At 43.4% G+C, this 14,974-nt stretch overlaps 1 protein-coding gene across 2 annotated transcripts in view; it reads right to left on the bottom strand.

The window, feature by feature from the left end:
- sbno1 (strawberry notch homolog 1 (Drosophila)) overlaps positions 1-13,082 on the bottom strand; it is a 47,919-nt gene extending 34,837 nt beyond the window's left edge. Inside the window, exons 1-9 of one of the 2 annotated variants that reach the window (XM_056290537.1) lie at positions 11,427-11,447; positions 11,021-11,099; positions 10,758-10,802; positions 7,095-7,208; positions 6,836-6,934; positions 6,498-6,725; positions 6,265-6,403; positions 2,998-3,104; positions 1,265-1,361 (exon numbers count right to left, since the gene is read on the bottom strand). In XM_056290537.1, coding sequence (XP_056146512.1) covers positions 1,265-1,361; positions 2,998-3,104; positions 6,265-6,403; positions 6,498-6,725; positions 6,836-6,934; positions 7,095-7,208 — 784 coding nt within the window. In that variant the 5' untranslated portion in view covers positions 10,758-10,802; positions 11,021-11,099; positions 11,427-11,447. Of the gene's footprint in view, positions 1-1,264; positions 1,362-2,997; positions 3,105-6,264; positions 6,404-6,497; positions 6,726-6,835; positions 6,935-7,094; positions 7,209-10,757; positions 10,803-11,020; positions 11,100-11,426; positions 11,448-12,770 lie in introns of those variants that run through there. The other variant, XM_056290536.1, reaches the window with a different exon arrangement.
- Between the last annotated feature and the right edge of the window lie 1,892 nt (positions 13,083-14,974).

The following is a 14,974-nucleotide window of genomic DNA, read 5'->3' as shown; positions in this document are numbered from 1 at the left end:
TCTACATTATGTCTCTTATTTTTGCAATATTTGTCTTTGTTAATGTAGATTCTCATGGTTTATGTGTATCAACGGTGTACCAAGCAAATCTGAGTATTTTTTTCTGTTCCCCACATATTCCCAGAACCCAATTCACTGTTGTGATTTAATTCACCCAACTCTGATTTGTACCACCTCTGAGAGGAAGGGGTTGTCAATCAGCACTACTCTTAAAAGTAGTCTTTATTTAATTAATTGTTAATTTATTCGTTATTTATTACTACTACTATTTATCATTACCACTAATAACACTTTATGTAATTAGGAAGTGGAGACTTTTGGAAACGGTGAACCTAATAAAGATCATGTTAACTGAAATGTTGTTCTTGTAAGTGCGCGTTACCAATAAAAAACATTCTGCGGGAGCTACTCGCTGTTTCAGACTCTTTGCAGACGATGTAAGATTAGCCTTTTACAACAGGACCCACCACATAAAACCAGCCACATAAAAATGGAGTAAGAACTGAAAATAATCGAAATGTAAATTAATCAAATGTCATGTAAATTAAGTAAAAATTTACCTGATTACTAGTTTACTTAATTAATTTACTTTAATTTATTTATTTAAATTAAAACATTAATTTATCAATTTTAATTAAGTAATTAATATAATTCAACAATTAGCATAAATTAAGTAAAAAGATGAGAATAAGCAGTTTATATTTAAAAGCTAAACTATGAGGTGTTTTTCAAGACTTAAACAGAATAAAAAAGTTTAAGTTGGAGCATCAAAGCATATAAAAATGCTCAGTAGGCTGAAATTTTTCAGAATTTTAACAATTCTGAAAAAAAACGTTTTTTTTGCCTACTCCCATGATACTGAACTGTGTCAAACACACTCCAAAAGTCCACCTCTAAAAAAAATCACAAGACAGCCTAAGCATCCTGAACCAGCATTTCATTTTTAAGCCTCAACTTACCGTTATTAAAAAGGGTACTTTAGACAACGCTCTGTTACTGTAACATTATCTATTTTAAATTCTGTTTGAAACGTTTGAAGCAGCTGATATTTTGTTACAGTTCAACAGCCTACAGAAGCCCATTTCATTACATTAAATTATATATTATATTATGTGTGTATATCAAGTATACACGCATCAATTAAATGGTCTTGACCATACATACAGATCGTTCTGGAGTGGGCAGATGTGACCACGATACTACACTGTCCAAAAAAAAATAAAAATAGAAGGTACTGGCAACACACTGACTGCTGTCTACTTACATTTAATGGGCATGTACTCTGCATAGGTCTCTGCATGCCCCAACTCCTCTTCCTCTTCCTCTTCAGGCTCATCCTCCTCTTTCACCCCCGGCGGTTTCTAAACATTGACAGAGCACGGTAAAGCAGAGAACATAACAGTCATCAAGAGTTCTCCACGTTGAAGCAAATGCACTGCAAAAACGGGTACCACAGGACAAGTAGGGCTGTAGACCGCTGCCAGTGGTGGCTAAGTTTCTAACTGGTGCACCAGTACAACATTTGGCAGTATTCAACATAATGCATCTTTAAAATTTGTTATTGAAGTTACAATCCGAAAAGTTCGGAGGCAAATGAGATGTTTTCGATACTTTCAGTATATTCGAGTCAACAGCCAATTTGCAAATTTCCAAATAACACTTCTGTGGTTGCTTATGTTAAAGTCTGTTCAGATTAAATAATGACAGATGGACCGACGGCGAAGCACAGGCCTTATTGAGCATTTATGCCGAGGAAGAAAAGCAGAGCAGTAAATCAAGATCAACAGCAGCGTGACTTGAATCTCCTGACTGTTGTTGCAGTGTCACCCAACTGGTGACGCCTGTCCGTCGCTTTACATGGCATCTTCGGTGTACAGTTGCATGCAAAAATGACACGTAAAACAGCCGTCGCTCTCCTACGTCAGCGAACTAATTTGCCTAATATTCGTGGGTCTTAAGACTGTGGTGGATACACAGACAATAATGGGCTGAAGGGACCCTTTAGTTCCTTGAAAAGTAGTTCTTGGGACTGAAAAGTCTGAGTACTTTGGGTGGAAACACTGCTATACTTAATTACTACTACTACTACTACTACTACTCTTGACTGCTCCGGTTAGGGGGCGCCACAGTGGATCATCCATTTTCATCTCTTCCTGTCCTCTGCATCTTCCTCTATCACACCAGCCACCTGCATGTCCTCCTTCACCACATCCATAAACCTCCTCTTTGGCCTTCCTCTTCTCCTCTTCCCTGGCAGCTCCATATTCAGTATCCTTCTCCCAATATACCCAGCATCTCTCCTCCACACATGTCCAAACCATCTCAACCATGTCTCTCTTGCTGTGTCTCCAAACCGTCCAACCTGAGCTGTCCCTCTAATATACTTGTTCCTAATCCTGTCCTTCTTCATCACTCTCAATGAAAATCTTAGCACCTTCAACTCCGCCACCTCCAGCTCCGCCTCCTGTCTTTTCATCAGTGCCATTGTCTCCAAACCATATAACACACGTAACTGGCCTCACAACCATCCTGTAAATCTTCCCTTTAACTCTTGCTGGTACCCTTCTGTCACAAATCACTCCTGACACTCTTCTCCACCCACTCCACCCTGCCTGCACTCTCTTCTTCACCTCTCTTCTGCACTCCCCGTTACTTTGGACAGCTGACCCCAAGTATTTAAACTCACATGCCTTCATCACCTCTACTCCTTGCATCCTGACCATTCCACTGTCCCCCCTCTCATTCACGCATATGTATTCGGTATTGCTCCTACGGACTTTCATTCCTCTTCTCTCCAGTGCATACCTCCACCTCTCCAGGCTCTCCTCAACCTGCATCCTACTCTCACTACAGATCACAATGTCATCTGCAAACATCATAGTCCATGGAGACTCCTGCCTGATCTTGTCTGTCAACCTGTCCTAACTACTTCTCGGAAAGGTAATGTGGCTCCCAGAGGACTGGATTTAAACCAACTGACTGACCATTAATACTCACCAGAGAATGTGAGTTCTGAAAGTTTTGCACTTTCATGTCTTCATTTACCCAAATTCGGGCACCATCTTTACTTGGTACTTCCTTCTTTATTCCATTATTCAGATCCGCTGAAAGAGCAAGAGAAAACACAGGCTTTATGAAAGCACAAGATCTGAAAAAAATGTGTATTACAGGCATACTTTGATAGAACATAACATGAAGGGTATTTGAAGAGCATTTTGTGTATTTGAGGCTGTCACAGTTCAAACCCAATGAAAAAGCACAACTAGCAAAATAAACTGTTCTAAGAAATTTCAGTAGATGTGAAACTTCATATTCAGTAAAATTCAGATGAAGTAAGTAAGCTGAAAGGTCAACGTTTACGGGTAAAACTGCCACGCTGCCAGCAAAATACTGACAACTCTTACCCAAGTATGCCGTCATAAGAGATAATTCATTAGTGTACTGAATGGTCTGCGGCCATTCTACTCAACGAGACTTAACATCAAACTTAAGTGAAGATGAATGAAGAGACCAGCATGTTATGTTATGTTAACCAGAAAGTGAGTTAACCACTGACATGTAATATTCTGTTCTACTAGCTATGATTAAATTTAGCATAACTTTGGTCCATTGTGCACATATAACAGCAGATGTTACACCCATCGAGTTTCAACAGCAGTAATCTCAAAGATTAAGTGCTCCAAATTTGCACCTGTATTATGGAGCACTCTGCCATCATGCTGTTGTCCTACCACTGAACCATGTTCAGGAAGCAACTTACTAGCCTTAATACAAAGACTGGGTGTATGTGACAGAAAAAAAATATATATACAAACCCCAACTCCAGTGAAGTTGGGAGGTTGTGTAAAACGTAAATAAAAACAGAATACAATGATTTGCAAATCCTTTTCGACCTATATTCAGTTGAATACACTACAAAGACAAGATATTTAATGCTCAAACTGATAAACTTTATTGTTTTTTGCAAATATTCACTCATTTTGAATTTGATGCCTGCAACACGTTCCAAAGAAGCTGGGACAGGGGCATGTTCACCACTGTGTTACACCACCTTTCCTTTTAACCACACCCAATAAGTGTTTGGGAACTGAGGACACTACATGTTGAAGCTTTGTAGGTGGAATTCTTTCCCATTCTTGCTTGATGTACGACTTCAGTTGCTCAACAGTCCGAGGTCTCTGTTGTCGTATTTTGTGCTTCATAATGCACCACACATTTTCAGTGGGAGACAGGTCTGGACTGCAGGCAGGCCAGTCCAGTACCCGCACTCTTTTACTACGAAGCCCCGCTGGTGTAACACCTGCAGAATGTGGCTTGGCATTGTCTTGCTGAAATAAGCAGGGACGTCCCTGAAAAAGACGTCGCTTGGATGGCAGCATATGTTGCTCCAAAACCTGTATGTACCTTTCAGCATTAATGGTGCCTTCACAGATGTGCAAGTTACCCATGATGCCATGGGCACTAACACCCCCCCCCCATACCAGCACAGATGCTGGCTTTTGGACTCTGCGCTGATAACAATCTGGATGGTCCTTTTCCTCTTTAGCCCGGAGGACACGACGTCCATGATTTCCAAGAACAATGTGAAATGTGGACTCGTCAGACCACAGCACACTTGTCCACTTTGCATCAGTCCATCTCAGATGAGCTCGGGTCCAGAGAAGCCGGCGGGCGGTGTTTCTGGGTGGTGTTGATATCTGGCTTTGGCTTTGCATGGTAGAGTTTAACTTGCACTTATAGATGTAGTGATGAACTGTGTTAACTGACGATGGTTTTCCCCAGTGTTCCTGAGCCCACGTGGTAATTTCCTTTACAGAATGATGTCGGTTTTTAATGCAGTGCAGCCTGAGGGGTCGAAGGTCACGGGCATTTAATGTTGCTTTTTGGCCTTGCCGCTTACGTGTAGAGATTTCTCCAGATTCTCTGAATCTTGTGATGATATTATGGACTGGAGATGATGAAATCCCTACATTCCTTGCAATTGTACGTTGAGAAACGTTGTTCTTAAACTGTTGGACTATTTGCTCACGCAGTTGTTCACAAAGTGGTGACCCTCGCCCCATCCTTGCTTGTGAACAACTGAGCCTTTCAGGGATGCTCCTTTTATACCCAATCATGACACTCACCTGTTCCCAGTTAACCTGTTCACCTGTGGAATGTTCCAGACAGGTGTTTTCTGAGCATTCCTCAACTTTCCCAGTCTTTTGTTGCCCCTGTCCCAGCTTCTTTGGAACGTATTGCAGGCATCAAATTAAAAATGAGTGAATATTTGCAAAAAGCAATAAAGTTTATCAGTTTGAGCATTAAATATCTTGTCTTTGTAGTGTATTCAATTGAATATCGGTCGAAAAGGGTTTGCAAATCATTGTAGTCTGTTTATATTCATGTTTTACACAACGTCCCAATTTCATTGGAATTGGGGTTTGTATATATATATATATATATGTGTGTGTGTGTGTGTGTGTGTCTGTGTGTATGTATGTATATGTATATATATATATATATGTATAGCCGTTTTTCGGAAACCGTCAATGGTGTTGATAAAAGTGCTCAACAAATGAGGAGCTGAATATTAAGATATATGTAGGAAAAAAAACTTTAAAACATTGCAGTACAAGCCTGTTTCGTGCGTAACACACTCATCAGCTACCAAGGTGGCTAAATGTAATTATACATTCAGGATATGAAATCTTATACGGACAAAAAAGACCATCTGATAAGAGTTTAAAATAAATTACAGGAAGTGCAACAAACACAGGCCAGAGAAGAGCCACAGAATGTTTAGAGGGCTGCAGACTACCACATGCCTCCTCCAAAACATGTGGAGTCACCAGCCGTTTCTTTTCACCTGACAGTGAGGACTTTCCCCAGGGGGACGTAGCGCATGGGAGGATCACGCAATTCCCCCCCGAATAGGCTCCCCGACCGACCAGAGGAGGCGCTAGTGCAGCAACCAGGACATATACCCACATCCGGCTTCCCACCCGCAGACACGACCAATTGTGTCTATAGGGACACCCGACCAAGCCAGAGGTAACATGGGGATTTGATCCGGTGATCCCCGTGTTGGTAGGCAACGGAAAAGACCGCTACACCACCCGGACGACCATGAATACAAATTTTTCAAATGTAGTCAGGTTCTTTACATGAAACATACACCAAACATCACGTTCCATGATGTTTGGTGTGTGTTTAATCAACCGTTTTATTTCTGTAGGTACCATCAAGTCCATCCTGCAACCTGGAACTATTCCTACAACTTACCAGGGCATGTCGCCGTTGCTGTAGCAACTGGCTGGGCAATGTCTGGTGGAGGTTTAAGCTTCATGAGCTCCATTAGGCTGTTGCTCCTGAGTCCAGTACTCGTCTGACTGCTTGTCCTGAGGAGGTCCTTCAACTGGATCTGGGGGGGAACAATGTATCAATAACCAAAATGTACTATACGGCATTTCCAATTTGACTTACTACCATGAAAAAAAAACCACTTTGACATTTACCTGCTCTCTATTAGAAGGCACTGCCGTGGACGTTGGAGGGAAAGTTGTGGTTGAGGGGCTAGATGTCGAAGTCCGCAAAGGAGAAGTCGTAACATGGACCACCTTGGTGACAGTTATTGTGTGTTTGATTGGGTTTGAAGTTGATTGTTTGGTCACAACTGTTCCTAATGATGGCAACTGATTCAGCTGATTTAAGACAAATGTGGTAGTTGAGGGCTGAGGTTTGTGCTGTTGGGAACACGATGAAGCAGAGATAGGGTGATGTTAATACATGAAGAACAACACAAGCTGCAGTGAAACTCCGTGTTCTTGTGGAAGTCACATGTTCCTAATCTTACCCTGATAGTAACTATGGGCAGCGGAGCTGCAGTCTCAGACCCAGCAGCTCCAACTGCCTCTGTCACCAAGCCAGCATCCAGGGAACTGATGGAGATGGACTGGGAGAGGGTAATGAATGTGATCATTAACATAGAGTAATGAATCTACAGTTTAAACCACTGCCAAACTAAATGAAGTAGAAAATCTGACACGATGGTCAGTCATGACAGAACGATCATTTCTGATGACAACGGGATGAGAAGTGTAACATGAGCTTACTTGCTGGGCTGGAGAGGGCTGTGGAACATCCTGAGAATCAACATCAAACACGTCATTTGGGCAAATGCCGCTCTCACTAAGGGCTGTCAAAAGTAAATCCTGTCCAGGATCCATCTGAAGACAAAAATACATTGCACTACAATGTCAGAGTGAAATAATGGCATCTTTAAATAAAAGTCAAAGAAAGCTGAATCAGTTCATCCGGGCACGTTTATTGACAAGATATGTTTCATCACTCATCTAAGTGACCTCTTCAGTCCCAACTGACTGCAGGAGTCCCCAGCCTTATAAGCAATACAGTGACTGCAGGTGTCTCCACCCTGAAAACAATAAAGTGACATAACGACCAAAACCAATGACCCGTTTCATATGAAAATATGTCATGTATACTGTTCACAGAGGACTGGGGAATAGTTGCAATCACAGCATTGTAAGATGGCCACAGATGTACTCTTAGCCCCCCCGTTCAGGGGTGGTCGTTCCCGCTTCACTTATTCCCCTTTTCCACTCCATGGTACCGGCTCAACTCAACACTACTTGCTTTTTTTGGTTTTCCATTGGGCAAAACTTAGGGATAGTGCCTGGTACCAGGTACTTTTTTTGTTTGGTACCACCTCCGTCGAGGCTCCAAGTGAGCTGAACCGATACTAAAAGGTGACATGAAAATACTCCTATGAATGAATGAATAAATAAATAAAATATATGAATATATGTATATTTATTTAAATATAAATAAAATTTAAAAAAAACAAAACTGGTCAACACACCCACAAATGACCAGCGGGGCTTCGCCATGAGAGGATACTATCTGCAGCGGAAGATGAAATCCCTAAAAGTAAAGCTAGTAGAGTCGAGTTGAGCCAGTACCATGCAGTGGAAAAGGCAAAATAGATGGCCTCTTTGACTACCCATTCAAACCAGTGTTCCTCCCTATCAAGGATGTGCACATCCTCATGCTTAAAAGAGTGGCCACTGGCCTGTAGATGGGTGTAGACTGCGGAGTCCAGGCCTGACATGTTAGCTCTTCTTTTGTTTTTCTTTTTTTAAGATTTTTTTTTTTTTGGCATTTTCCACCTTTATTGGGTAGTGATAGTAGAGAGAGAGAGAGGAAAGGCAGGAGAGAGAGAGGGATGACATGTAGCAAAGGGCCTGGGCAGGATTCAAACCCAGGCTGCTGCGGTAAGGACCCAGCCTTATGTGGTACCACTCAACCAGGTGAGCCACCAGCCCCCCCCCCCGCGCGCGTTAGCTCTTCCGTGTTGTGCCATCCACTTGGCCAGCGTCTGTTCTGTTTCGCCAATGTACAAGTTACAGCAACCCTTCCGGCGCTTAACAGCGTACAATATATTGCTCTGTTTGTGTCGGGGGAGCCCCGATCCTTGGGGTGGACCAATTTCTGGCACAGCGTGTTTTGGGGTTTGAAACAACTTAGACGCCGGGTTTGGATCAGTTCATCTGGACACAGCATTTATTGAGAGAAACATTTCATCGCTTAACTAAGTGACCGCTTCAGTCTCAACTGACTGCAGGTATCTCACCCTTATAAACAATAGTGGCATAACGACCCAAACCAATGACCGAATTCATATGCAAATTGCCATGAGCATTAACTAGAGTTACACAGTGCTGTGACTGCAAAGATTCCCAAATCCTCAGTGAATAGTAACACGTGGCCATTGTAACTCTAGTTTCAATGGCCATCAATTTTAAATATATCATAGCTGAATAGCAGACATGAGCCAGGTCCACATACATGACAAAACAAAAAAAAAACGTGAAAAAAGACAGGTTATGATCGTACAATTTGCAATCAAGTTAGCAATATTGTGCAGAGGGAGCCTGGATATCAAATGAAAGTACCCCAAAAACTGTTTGGAGAGGAAATAATCAAGTTTTCAAAGGGAAATAATTAGGCCAATTTGAGGTCAAATAAGAAATCGAGTTTGTCCTACAACAGATGTTTAAAGGAAATGAAATAAAATGTCATATATTCTAAGTCTGGGGTATATCATTAAGAGGTACAACCTGGAGGCATCATATTGAAGCCATACTAAGTTCCAGGTGTGCACATGCCTTCAAATGTCTTTGTGCCTTTATAAACAGAAAGATCCAATCTTGTGTTACTCAATTTTTTTATAAGAGGACAAGCAAAAAAAAAAAAATTGTGAAATTAAGAAAAAAATAAATAAAAGTTAATTTATATTATTGCCACCACTGATTCCAGCTGCCATACAATTACAAATGGTATTCAGTGGTAATACAAACGGTATCTTTAAGGCTGACTCTCCACATTTTATTTGCAAGAGCTCTGATCGGATATGTGTGTTGAAGTAGTTGCATTCAGTTGCTGGTGCATTTATATGGGTTGCTATGGCATCGATGTAGGTATGTGCGTGCTGAAAAGTGGTGCAAGCAATCGGTGTGGAGAGTGCCTATTCAGCCTGTATCACATGATTGTATCACAGTGATGTCATAATGAGATGTCAAAGTTGGAGGAGGATGTATGTGCCTTGCTATTCTGTCACTATCATCACCTGCAACACTGTGCTGTGGAATAACCTGCCTGCTGCCATCAGACAATCAGTCTGTTGAGTCCTTTAAATCCAAACTTAAAACTCATCTTTTTGCCTTAGCCTACAATTAGATGCCTTTAAGTCGAGTGCTTCACAACCTGTACTGCACGGCGTGTCGGTTTTCTGTCTCAATGAATTTACCAACCACTGTTCTGCCGACCAGATTATAGAGTATAGATTATGACTATTGATGACTTAATTGCTTATGACTAATTACTATTGCAAACTGTTCTCTTCTCTCACGTCTTTTCTCTCTCTCTGAATGATGCCTTCTCCTTTCTCTTTTTCTGTGTGTAAATGGTATCATGTCAGTCTCCCCTTTGTGCACGTGCAGTCGGTCCTCCTTCCGGGTCTCCGTGCTGATGGTGGTCGCCACTTGGACGCTGCCTGTCAGTCCCCTCATCACATTTTCTTTTTATAAATCCATATAATTTTTTTTACATGGTGATGTTGGTCGTGTGGCTTGGGTCCTGGACTGTTCCGATGGTGTCTGGACACTGCTTGGCATCCTGCGCATCATATTCTTCATACATTTTATAAGTCCATTATAATTGTGTTCTCCTCTTTCAATGTTGTATTGTGTAAATTGCGTAAACACAACATCCATTGCACGTTATCCATCTTGGGAGAGAGATCCCTCCTCTGTTGCTCTCCCTGAGGTTTCTTCCTATTTTTTCCTCCCTGTTAAAGGTTTTTTTAGGGAGTTGTTCCTTATCCGATGAGAGGGTCTAAGGACAAGATGTTGTGTTGCTGTTAAACCCACTGAGGCATATTTGTAATTAGTGACATTTGGCCTTGAGAGGACGTTGTCGTGATGCCTGTTCCACGGTTTGTTTTTGTTGCAGGTGTATGATGTATTATTGTGCTCTTGCCTCGTGGCATCGCGAGTGATGCAGAGGGGCAGGGGAGACACTTGCGACTCCAACCGAATGATCAAACAGACATCTACAGATATGCAACCTAGAACCAGATAAAACCCCCATTCAAATGTCACAGAAAGGTGAATCAGTTCATCTGGACACAACATTTGGTGGGACACACAAAACGTTGTGTCCGGATGACCTGATTCACCTTTCTGCGAGTTCCTTACCTGGATTATTGGGCATCCATAGACACATACAAATGTGACTGGAATCTGTAATGAAAGAAAAAGAAAATATTACTTTTTTTTTTTCGCCATAAAGAAAGGCAACTGGATTCAAATTAGATGCCATAATAATAATAAACATCTGATATGGGCTGCCAGTCTTAACATGTCATTATCATCATGTTTTCATTATCATTATTTCATGTTGTGTTGTATTGTTTTTGCATGTTAAGTACATGGAAGAGAGCCACCAAATTCCCACCTACATGGCTAAAAGACGATTCTGAGCCTGATCACTCAGCGCAAACACGGCACATTACGAGGCGAAGAAATGGGGCCCTCTTTCTTTGGAGAGGAAAGTTAAAAGTGAGCTCATCTGTTCAAAATCCCCTCAAACTAGAAGAAATACGGCTCAAAACGACAAAAGATGCGCCTAAAACATGTGTGGCACACGTGCGGGATAGGCTCCAGTAACACACAGAGCAACACAGGCTGAAAGCTAAATATGTACAATGCTCTACAGTATTGGGGACAAAGTCGTTCATTTCCAGCCATCACTGCTGAGAATCTGAAACCGAAAATCAGGAGCGTAAAGTAGCTTAACATGTTTACACCGCTCCTTCCCCTTTCGCCCCCATACTGACTGATAAGACACCGGAAATGTTATACAACCTCAGGTCATGTTTAGCGATGAGTCGCCTCCATTCATATTGTAACGTGCATGGATAAGAAGACACGCTGGCGGGTCTGACCCTTTAGTCTAGCGGTTAGCGGTGCCTCCTGCGGTGCGGGCGATACAGGTTCGCTTCCCGGCCGCGGCACTTCCAGCGGTTGCGTTGTCCCCCCCCCCCCGAATTCGCTACAATATGCTACAAAATAACGCGTGTGAAGAGGAGGGGGGGGGTAAAGCTGTGGGACTTGCTCCAAAGTGACCTATACGGCGCGCACGTGTTTGCGCTTCGCGATGTTGAACTTCCGAGTCAAACTGACTCATGTAGATCCCCCCCCCTCTTAGTCAGCATGGCCTTATGTTTCATATGTAACGCCAGGTCGGTGCGTTACCTTATCTGGGGACCCGTTTCAAACGACAACACTTTTCCGCCGACCATCGAGTCGCAGCCACGGAGCGCCCAGTCGTGTACTTAGTCTCGCACAATGACACGCTGGGGAATGCTAGGGCAACCTCGCCGCGGTCCCGCACGCACGCAACGCTCGTTTGACAGTGGGGGTAGGCGGTGGAAGTCAAAGGTCTTGCTAACGCAACATTAGCTAACGGCGAGGCAACAGCCGGAGAACAACAATAACCCGCACAAGCCACGCTAGCGGGACGCCAGCCGTTTAGCTTCGCAGACGGACCGTTTCACTGCCCGCGTTGGGCTTTGCGACACAGCGAGGAGTGCGACTCCGGTGTGGCGGCTCTCTGCGCGTCTTTAACGCGTGAAACAGCGCAACGATCTCCGCGTATACACACACACACACACACACAACAGCGAGGATTAGCATACAGCTAACGTCAGCCGCCCCTTGCAGGCTACTTAACTAGCTTACTGCTTGTCCGCGGTTATACAATAGCCGCTCCGTACACAGCCACTTGTCGTCTGGCGTTGGGCGTTAGCTAGCTTTACGCTGCCTACGCGGTGGCGGCGTCTCACAAGTTGGCTAGCAGTTTTCCCAGCTCACGTCAAATACGCTAGTCCGGGAACAAAACTTCGGGACTCGGACTTGCGTTTCCTTACCCCCCCCCCTCCTCACCCACAACCGAGTGAGAGTGCAAGCGGGACGCCGTATTCAGCCAGCTGGTCGCGGCGGGTCCCGCGACGGTGGGTCACGGTAGGGGCACGGCGGGCGAGCTCGCTGCCCGGACCGGGAGGCTAACGTCAACGAGGCGGCGACACGAAGAGCTACACATCGCCCCAGAGCGGACAGCGAGTGACGTCAGGCGGTAACGAAGCCTCGCTAAATAGAAGAAGAAGAAAGGAAGGAAGGAGGAGGAGACGGGGGGTCAGTTGGGCTCACCGGAGGACGGTAACCTCGGCCGGCGGTGTGACGGCGCTCACGCTCCGCTGGTCGCTGCGCTGTGCTGCGCGTCGCCTTGCGCCATCTTTTATCGAACGCTTACCCCGCATGCTGGTCACGTGACGCCGAGCGCCACATCTGTAATTTTCGGGACCGCGTCTCGGGTCTTCCGGCCGACGCCGCAGGGGCCTCGCCGCCGGCGCGGGGGCAGCTCGGACGCCCCCGCGCCGGCGCGCGAGACCGCCGCGGGCGGCGAAAAGGTTGCCATTGCCGCCACGTGCCGCCAAACGGCAAAGATAAGCAAGAGGCAACGAGCTAATTCGGCGTCACGTGACCGGACGTGCTCGCCTCTGAAACGGAAGTGACGACGTGTTTACCGTCGTCGCCCTCTGCTCGTCTTCGTCGGGGAAGGGGAGAGAGCCTGCGCAACGATACCGGGAAGCGAGTTTAAGGAAGCGTCTTCGAGATCGCGCATGGCGTTTATCCGGGGAACCTTGTGTTACAAAGAGTCCAACTAGATGTTGATTGTAGCCGCCTGTAGAACACATCAAACGGAAATGATCTAAATCTATTCTTCACCCAAACGAGGGCTCTGCTGAATAGGAAGTGTTGGCGTATATTGTGTTGTTCATTGACAATGCCGTAGCTGTCATACTGTGTTGGGGTTTGGGGAAGTGTTTATCAAACAAATATAGACCCTGTAATTAAACATCAGAAAAGAGCTATTAGGATAATAAATAAAGCTTGTTACCGTGGATCTACTAATCCATCATTTATACGGTCCTGCACCTTAAAAATCTTGGTAACACTTTATTATGGGGAACATAAAAAACAACTTAATTACTAGTGAATTAGTAATGATCAAGATGTCACGTTAGTATGGGGAACATATTCTAAGTAACAAAAACTTAATTTAGAGTAATTTAACACTATGAACATTTGTAGTTTTGTGTGTTATGTAAGAACAGAGCATATTCATTACGTGTTAGTAAGGGAGAATAACTCTTCTTGTGGTACTACCACCTTATAAAGGCCATACTAAGCAAAGCATATTGAGATGGTACTACTAATTAGCAATACTTCTCAGGTTATAGAGGGAAAACTCATAGTTAATGGCTTACTGGTTGTATAATAAAGCCATGCAGAATAAGGCATTAACGAGTACGTAGTAATGACCAATTAAGAGCCAACATGTTGCTAATTTGCATGCTAATAAACACCTAATTAATGGTGACTACATTCCCCATACTAAAGTGTTACCAAAATCTTAGATATTGTGTATTTAAAAACATTGGAAATACTTTGTTTGAGCCGGAAGTAAAAGCCTCCCTGTTTGTAGCCAACAACCTTTTTTTAAATTAAGAGAAGGAAACCATAATTTAAGAGGGCTGTATTTTTTTGAACCATGTAAAGTGAGAACCAGTGTAAAATACGGATGTGTGTCAGTTTTGGGAGTCAGGCTATGGGATGGTCTTAATGATGAGTCGAAATTGTGTAGCTCGCTTGTTGAGTTTCAGAAAACCTTTAAAATGTAAAATAATTGAGGATTGCAATTTAGTATATTTCTTTTTCTTCATTTTGTAGCTGATTTTCCGGGTTAAGTTAAGGGCTGTATAGGATAGGCAACAATAAGCCTTGAGCTTCAGCCTATTCCTTTTTCAGCCATTGATTGATTGAACTGTGTTGTGTGAAATGGGCTGATGTAAATATGTACGATGCTGGGGTTTTGCTGTCTGTCGCATATGAACACAAATGTATGACCGAAATAAATCATTCATTCATTCATATTCAAGTGTGATTTTTGTGGACTAGACAAAGAGAGTATTACCCATCTATTCCTCCAGTGTGTAGTATACACACAAGAATGTTGTGGATTGATGTGGCCAACTTTCTAAAAAAGAGACTTAAGATGAATATTGAAATGGAGATGTTTGATGTAATGCTATATTCTAGTAAAGATCAGATCGGAAATAACATGCTGTATATCGTACAACCAGTTATTATTTTTGGAGAATTCCATATTCATAAGAGGAAAAAAAACGGTCAGGAACCAAGCCAAGTTTCCTGCACTGTATTAATTATCTGGCGAATTTAATAGGCTGCATGCAAGCATGCATGCATGCATGCATGCATGCATGCTTGCAGAAGACCCCCAGCAGCGCACGTGGGATCTCTCCTCAGCCTTGGTGCCAGTGTCATGGAAA

This window comes from Lampris incognitus, chromosome 12 (assembly GCF_029633865.1).
Source record: "Lampris incognitus isolate fLamInc1 chromosome 12, fLamInc1.hap2, whole genome shotgun sequence".
NCBI classification, from domain to species: Eukaryota; Metazoa; Chordata; class Actinopteri; order Lampriformes; family Lampridae; genus Lampris; species Lampris incognitus.
Note: the sequence above shows the minus strand (reverse complement) of the source record. Positions and strands in the feature narration are given on the sequence as shown.